The sequence below is a fragment of the Curcuma longa genome, unplaced genomic scaffold (assembly GCF_044706935.1).
Source record: "Curcuma longa cultivar G26 ecotype Majalengka, Jawa Barat unplaced genomic scaffold, ITB_CL_G26_1.1 contig_26638, whole genome shotgun sequence".
Taxonomy (NCBI): domain Eukaryota; kingdom Viridiplantae; phylum Streptophyta; class Magnoliopsida; order Zingiberales; family Zingiberaceae; genus Curcuma; species Curcuma longa.
The window spans coordinates 46-8,955 of NW_027433173.1; the positions used below are offsets into that span (position 1 = coordinate 46).

At 38.6% G+C, this 8,910-nt stretch overlaps 1 protein-coding gene across 2 annotated transcripts; it reads right to left on the reverse strand.

Moving 5' to 3' along the window:
• Window positions 1-388: 388 nt before the first annotated feature.
• Window positions 389-6,926, reverse strand: LOC141818920 (uncharacterized; the record flags this gene model as incomplete). 2 transcript variants are annotated; one of them, XM_074706318.1, is given in 5 exon segments in its annotated part: window positions 389-581; window positions 5,239-5,756; window positions 5,902-6,000; window positions 6,452-6,763; window positions 6,860-6,926. In XM_074706318.1, coding segments are annotated over 4 exon segments (978 nt in total), but the record flags the coding sequence as incomplete, so codon positions are not given.
• Window positions 6,927-8,910: the final 1,984 nt, after the last annotated feature.

The following is an 8,910-nucleotide window of genomic DNA, read 5'->3' on the forward strand; positions in this document are numbered from 1 at the left end:
CATCACTTATTAACAAATTTGTCGCCAGTGATCATGCGAATTAACATACCCATTGGTATCAGTTGTTTACTGCAATATGCAAAAAGAAGAAATAATAATTAGATATACCAGTATTCATGGTGTTGATTCCTAAACTCTGTAAACCTTGATGCTTTAGTTTGATAGTGTTAGCTATATCATTATTAGAAAGAGGTACATATCATCTAAAAAACAAGGCTAGGAAAAAACAGATATAGAACAATCTTTGTATAGAAGTTAATTATGCTAATAAAAATATTGAGAATAGACAATAGATAAGCATCTATATGGAAGAATTGCCAATAACAGAAAGAACATAACATATTTTCATACAGAATTAAATATAAAAAATTTCTGCTTCAGTTGTTACCACAATTTCGAGAAGGTGTCCATCCTCAACATCTGATGAAAATTTTAATTGGTCAAGGACTTTAATCCACTGTACCTTGGGAGCACTGAAAATCAATTTGGCACCAGAGAGAATTTTGATTGTTCTTTTGTCTGTTAAATATAATAAACACCTCATCCGCCACTGGCTCCAATAGAAAAACTCAGACATGTTCCTTTTTAGAGAAAAAAAGGAATTCCAGCTCAAAAGACTTTACAGATTTATGGAACATAAAACAAGGTGATGGCAAATCTCCATTAATACAAGATGGTGGCAAATGGATGCCCAAAGAATCATAAATGTGTCAATTCCAGATTGTTGCATTAGGATGGAAGGAGTCTAAACTTGGATTGTACAAATGAACGCTATTTGAAATGTTTCCAATTTCGAACACCTAGTTTTGCAGATCCCTCGCTTTCATTGAAGTACAAAAACTACTTGGTTTTTGGCTACCTATCTATCATATCGTTGTTTGACTGCAACATGAATTTCCTCAAAAGAATACTTCAGAAACCTTAATCCATAGCCAACATTATAACTGTCAGTTTTTAAAATCATCTCTACCATTGGGACGGTGTGTACAAATGGTCGGATAAGCTAGAGGAGGTGAATAACTATTGTTGTTGCAATTACAAACTTATATGACTCTTTCTAAAGAATTAGCAAGGTCACACAACAATTAGCAGCAGAAATAAAGCATTCATAAATCGCACACACCATAATTGTTAACAAGGCATATAACATAGTTCAAAACCCTCACTCCTACTCTGTAAGACTTATGGATGAATTAATCCTGGAAAGCTCACTATCTTTCTCCTTTGTGGATAACCTCTAGAGGTGGGAAACCTCTTATAACAATAGCATAAAATGAAGATTAAGAGGAAGCCTAAAGAGTACACTGAAAGGCTCAATATGACGAATTACTATTTTGTCAATCTTCAAACGTCCACCTTGCTCCCCTTTATATAGCCTTCAACACCTTCAAGCTTCTCGGCTTCTCTTGTTTGCTGATCTATCATCAGCCTGTCAACTCAATTTGTTTCTCAATTGTTTTAGTTTGACTCTACCAAAGGTCAACCTATCAACTCAATTTATTTCTAGATTGTTTCAGTTTGACTCTACCAAAGGTTATTTGAACTAACTAGATTCCACCATCAAAAGACTATTCCACTATAGCCTTGATCATTGTAGCCAAGTTTTATTAGTTAACTAAAAATCAATCAATTGTCTAGTCAACTAAGCCAAAATAAGAAAAAATATATTCGTTGGTTGCTAAGCCTAAGTCAACTTTTTAGTCAACTCAATTTGTAAGTTGACTAAACTCAAATCCAATCGACTAGACACTGCAATTGACTGGAGATCTACCCTCTCCCAAGGATACATTCTTATAACTCTCACAGTATTACCTTCGACAACAACTTGACTTTTCTACCAAAGTGTTCTCCTATCACTTTGTTACTCGTCATTTGAATGCACTGAGCCCACGGCTCACTCCACGTGTCATCCTTCATGCTTCACCTACGTAGTTTGTCTTCTTTTAGCTATCATCAATGTTGTGCCTCGATGCTTCAATCTCTAATTGACCTCGAGCCACCAAGCCATCCAACTTCGTCAAGCCAAGTCATCCTCCCCGAGATGCTCCAACACCACTTCAGTGTTTCTTATCCTGTAGTCCCTCGGTTGCCACATTCATGCCTCTTTGATCTCCAATAGACCTCCAAATCACTAAGCGTGTTACCTTGTCACACCAAATCATCATCTACACTAGACCTCGTAGAGTCACAAGTTCTCCAAGGTTCATGTGTGTCCTATCAAGTTTTTTGCACAATGTAACCCATATTAAATTCACATACAAGGCCAACTTTAAACCTTTTACACAAACATCAAAACTCAAAGTCGAACCCAACCACTTAGTATACGATTACACCAACAATATTCCCTTTTTGATGTTTGGCAATCTGTTTAAGATAGGGAAATCAACAATAAACTAGGTTCCCCCTACACCTGAGCTCCCCTAGAGCTAGGAATTTCAAAATTTTCATTAAAGGAGAACAAGGTTTATAACTTAAACTTTTTCCCTTTCTTCCCCTTTAACAATCACCAAAAAGATCCACCAACAATTTCTCTATTATTGGTCTAATGCATCTAACATGAGCATACATTGTATTCAAAATCCCACATGGATTTTATCATGAATACCAAGGTTATCATGATCCCACATGCTAAATATTCCAATTATGAACATTCAGCAATGTTTTAGTCAACTATCTGCATGTCTTAGTAATTGCACCAATAAAGTTTGGAGCTTTAGGAAATTCCATCCTTGGTCTCATGAAGTTGAAAAGTTCAACCTTGAACTTTACCTCCCCTTAAAGTATGAATGAGGTTCATTTCGTATGCTAGGTACCTCCCTCTAAAGATCTACCTCACCCTAAAGAGCTACCTACCCCTAAAGGGTTACCTCCCCCTAACTGTAGTAAGGGCAAGTAAACAATAAAGATTCAATGAAATTTTCTTCATGAAAAAGACAAATCAATTCATTACAAAAAAGAAAATTTCTATAGTGTATTTATGGCCGAATCAAAAAAGAAACACACACACACACACACACACACACACACACACACACACACACACACATTATGGGTATAGTAAAGATTCCTCTAGTTATAAACCAAAATTACAACTAAAAAGAAACCAATGATTCGAAGCACTTCTTTTTTACATTACACTATTTCGGATACCTAAGGACTCAACCGTATGGATATGTAAAATATATGATTTCCAATCCTAGCAAGAAAAGGAGGGAAACGGATACTCAATTTAAAGTGGTAATGCACCATCAATGTAACATCATTAGCGATAAGGAGAGCCTAAATCCATCATTGGCAATAATTGTGTGAATTTGAATGTGCAAATACACTTAGTAGTCGACTAATACTTCGATATTTGTAGATGATGATGACTTGGATGTAAATGAGATGATGCAAATGAGTTTATCATGGGATAGCACACATAAGAATTTTTGACAAAAACAAAACTATACAGCATAGTCATAACAAATATTGTAATTAAAAAAAAAAAACTAGCAAGCATAGCATTCAAACAACAACTAAGAAATAAAAACATCCAAGTGGCCATCAAGGTCATAATATCCAAATACATGCCATAACTAAAAATCAATCATCCGCAGGAGGTGGCGGTCATATTCTAGTTACGCAGCATCTCATCCATATCATTTTGTCGCTGCTGAAGCTTTGAGAACTGCAAACTGAGATCAGTCAATCTAATGTTAAAAGTGCCATGTCACATGGCTAAACTCATCGAGGCATCGCTCAATGGAGCTTTGCCCCATGTACAACTCCTTGAAACACATGTCTACTGACTCCCTGAACTTAGTCAAATGCAAGAAACCCTCCTCAAGAGTGTCCTCAACCTGATCAAGGTAATTCTCAACAATCATGACTCGTGCAAGGGGTTATGCAAGAAGCTCATGTGTGTTGCCCTCCTTTGGCTCTCCCTCCTCTTCGCATTATAACCCCGTTTTCCACTCCATGCATCTCATGCCCTTGACATTTCCTCTAGTGACATCAATGCCTATAGACTCTAAAAATTGATATATAATGTAGCGAAAGGGCACGTGCACCTTCCCATTCCCACCATGCTGGGGAGTAAAGTGATGAGTGATGCAATGAAACATCTACAATGATATCTATGTCCAAGCGTCGTCTAAACACATACATCATAAAGAGATGAGTCAACCAAAACTTGGCTTGACCCCTGATGACAATGGGTAATATGTAGCCGACAATGATCTTATAGAGGATATCATCTTGTGCTAACAATGCATTTGCTAAAAATATGGTGAGACTTGGAGGATGGTAACCGTGGTAAAAGGCACTACACAACGTGTTGACAGTGACATCCTCATACAATGTTAGAAGGGGCACAATGAAACTAGGATATACAACATTACAAGTTAATGGAAGACACACTATAACTCCAAAAATATCCAAGGAGTGAAGTCAATATCTCATTGAGCCACTCTAGTCCTAACTATGTAGGCTTCACCGATTTGTCTAAAATTGTTGTAGAATTCGACACATGAGTCCAAATTCATTGTATAAGTGCAATAGACAATGCGGTCAAGACAGTAATTTATGATCTGAACATCTCCATCGTAATTCCTAAAGAATAAGGCATTAAGAAATTGAGAACCAATAATTCGAAGCACCCTAGTTTCAAATTTTCTCTGTATTACCTCTAGAAATTGTAAATCACTAGACGTGATATGCCTATAAGATGATCCCTCCCCGGGATCAAACTCTCTAACAACGTTTTAATCCAAGGGTTAAAATAACATGAACAAAACAACACAACGGAATGGAAACATGGTTTTGTTATTTTGGACATAATAATAACAAAGTTTAGTAATGCAAGCTCACTAACTATTAAAAATATATTATAAAAAGAGACATAAGGTAATTTCATCGTTGCAGTTGACATCAATGGCCTCAACAACTAAATCCATACTAATGATTTTACTTCGTAACAGATGCTTTTACATCCACTGTTATCCTTTTGAGTTAACAAATTGGCTAGTAAGATTAGTTCGCACAAAGATAAAAAGCAATTAATATCTTATTGCAAGAACATGATTATCTTTATTGGTCAACTGACAAAGGAAAATGACCATAGGTGAAAGACAGAGGCATAATACAACTTCTGGAAGCATTCTTACGGTTAAAACTAGCTAATGCCAAAATCTATACAAAACTATAAGCAGGTGAGAGTTTTAGCCTTCCAACTACTACATAAAATGGCACACTTACTCTGGAGAATTAGTAGCCGATGATCCCCCTTCCAAGGAGATCTTTCTGTGTGAAACTAGGCACTCCTTTAAGACCAACATTAAAAAAGAGTTTAAGCAGTTCTCTACTGAAGATGTGCATGAAATAAGAGTTTGCCTCTTAAGAATTTCATGAATCAAAAAGCATGAAGGATCCTCAAAGTTGCATTCTTTAGCTTCAGAAAGAGCAAGGTTGCAATTTCTAGACTTTGCAACATGGCAAACGTTTGGATCACTTGCTGTGGAAGAAGCTCCAGAGTTAACTATATTTCCCTTATCCTTTGAAAATAAATTTAGTGATTCCATCTGCAGCATCAACCTATCTGCATAAGCAGATGGATTGGCATTACATAGACCAGTAAGGTCATTAACATCCATCTCCACGATTGCTGTTAGAAGTGAAATCAAATGTTTAGCTCCCAGATTGTCAACTTGAAGTAAATATTCAATAACCAGATCACTTGCATTACAAAGTGATGATGAAGACAGATAGACCAGACCCTGCATTTGGAAATTATTAGATCAACATTTTTCTCAGAAATGGCCAAGCTGTGCAACTAACGAATATAGAATTATAGAAACAATAAGTAACTACGTATTTCATAAATGTAGCAATGTGAGGAGTAGCAATATGAGGAACTATCACCTGTGGGAAAGATGGATTGGATATAATATCCCTCAAAGCTTTGTCAAGTTCGTTTAGTGATTCTTCATAATGATGGAAGCCACTTATCCTCTTAAACACCTAAAAATAATAACAGCATACCCAGATCTAGGATTAATCCAATTTTACAAAGAGGAAATTGGAAAGTAGAAAAGGAAAGGTGGAACTAGCAACAATCAAAAATCATGTTTGCTCAAAAGAATTTCGTAGACTTCCCTTTAAGATCACATCAAAGGATGAATAACTTGGAGAAGACACTATTACAGCAAAATGGTAAATAAATAATGCAATAACACCTTTGTCAAAGGCTGAGAAAGGATGTGCCTGATAATCTGACTGAGAGCTTCCATAGAAAAATGTTCAACAAGGCTTATTTGAAAGCTTGATTTTTGAACTCAGACAGGACTAACTAAAATGAAAGCAACTGATAGAATATCCACTAAATAAAATCGCTAACATTGAAGTATTTCGAGGTTTTTTAACATCAGCAACAAAAAGTGAAGAACAAGGGAGGTTGGACTAGGGTTCCTACGTCCTGGAAGAAGAGGCCCCAACGGACAGCGTTCTTGATGGTGGAAGCGTCCCAGACAGCAGAGAGACCGGAGGACTGGTAGCCATTGGCGAGAATTAGGATGTCTACGAAGCCCTTGACGAGGAGCAGGAGATCGTCCAGAGAGACGTCGGGATGAAACCAACCCATCGCACCATCCAACCTCGGTTTCGATGCCCTCGATCTCGAACCGCAAGCAACGCGCTTTACGCTCCGGACCTCAATGGCTTCTCCCTTTAGTTCGGTCAGAAGACGTGTCGAATCCCCTCCTCTGACGATCCAGCTGCAAGCGAGCTGTAAAGAAGGCGAGGGAGGAGCATGAGGCTTTTGAGTGTGAGAGAACTAGAAGAGGAACTGCCAAGGAGCTTGAGATTGGGAGAATACAAAAACCTAATAGATGCGATGAGATCGAAGGGAGAGGGTTTTGAAAGGGTGGGAATTGGACTTGGGTGGCGCAAACTGTTAGGGTTGCCTTAGTTGGAAATTGGAAAATTGCTTGATTCTATTGGGAATTGATATTTTAAAACATGGATAAGATTAAAATAAAAAATAATTTAGATTTCTTTTCTCTCTCTTACCCCTAAATTCAAGTGTAAGTAAATTTTCATTTTTATAGGTAAGAAAGGTTACAGCTTTTCCTTTCCTATCTTTTCTTTCTTTCAATTCATTCCTTTTCAAACAAGGTTCAAAGTTCCTTTCATCTTATTTATCTTTCCCTTCCCTTCCCTCATCTCCTCCCAAATAGAACATTAACCTTTAGGGTGTGTTTGATTGGGGGTCATCATGACTACCTTGGTTATCCATCTAAAGTTATCAATGAAAATCTTGTTTGATTTAGGTAATCGGTGATTCCCAAGTAATGTTTCATACCTGACACATCAGCATACGTCAGCAAAAAAGGCATCCAACACAGAATTCAAAAATCAAGGAAAACTTAGGTTTTACTTGATTCTGGGGATTAAGAAAATTTTCTTTACAAAATTACCCCGCGAGCTACGTACACGATCGTGAAATCCTCCGTGAGCAAAACCCTCCGCGAACCCTTCGTAAGCGAAACTAGCGGCGGCGGCGATTCGAAGCCTTCGTCCACGGTGAACGATCGCAACCCTCCACGAGCCTACGTCCACGATCATTTGTTGCGTGGTATGGAGTCGCCGGAGTGCCCTGTTTGTCTGCAGTCGTACGACGAGCAACAGGTCGTGCCGCGAGTCCTCGCTTACGGCCACTCCATTTGCGAGCAGTGCCTCATCGTCCTCCCTCCTCCGAGCCCCGCCCTCCCGGACGCCCTCTTTTGTCGTCGACGAGGCCATATGTTTCCACGCACTGACGGAAAGCTTGTCGTCGACGACTCCGCCTCTGCCTCCCCCGTGGCCCCGTCTCCATTACGCTATAAATCCAGAACAGGGTCGTCTCGTCCGCAACCAGCTCTTTGTCTTCGACCATTTAATCCCAAAGTCGCAGCTTTGGATCGATTCGTTACTTTGTCTGGCCAGAATCGGTGCTTCCTGCTTTAGAATAGAAGGAGCCAGTTGACATGGAGAGCTACGTCGAGGATACCGAGCTGCGCCTCGATTTATCGGGATCTGATGCGCCAGCTATAAGGGCTAGCAAAAGGTCACTGTCGGAGGATGACGCTGCGGGCGACGACTCCAGCTGCCGAAATGGCGGATCTGGCTCAGCGGCCAAGTAAGTTTTGGTCATTGAGATAAAGAAAATGCGAACTTTATGTGTGTTTTGGTGATTTTTTTTATTCTTTTGTTGATGGGTAGATGTTCGGTGAAATTCTAGGGCTCAAGTGGTTGGGTGGCTGCTGATCCGAACGTATAGGAAGAACAGCTTCCAGGCGATGAAGGAATCGAGTATTTTCCTTACCAAAATAGATAATTTTGCTTGGATTTGCCCAACTCCATAGTCCTACTGTTGGAATGAAAGCTTGAAAGTGCATCTCTATCAACTGAGAGCATCTTCTGGAAAACATTAGCAAGACAAGGTGTTTGAGAATTCTAAAGTGTTCTTCAAGACTAGTATTTCACACAATTGTACATAGAAAGTTTGCCTGTTTGTTTTTTGTATTGAATTTATTCGAATAGTGTGGTTGAAGTTTTGTATCTTCCTACTATTGTGATCGATCAATGAGAAAGTTTGCCTGTTTGCACATAGAAAGTTTGCCTGTTTGCACATGTGATCGATCAATGAGAAGGTGAAGAAATCAGTGAGTTAGTGCTTACTTTGAATGGAGATGTCTGAGTACATATTTCCAGGATACATTGTTAAAAGTTGTAGTAGATATAATAACTCACTGTGTCAAGAGTTGTTCCTCAAACTCAAACACACCACACATGAGAAAGATTTTCTTTATTTCCTGGGAAGTCAATAATAGTTCATCAAGTCAAGAAATAAGCTGATTGATTATCTTTGTGACAAGCTACCTAATGAAACTT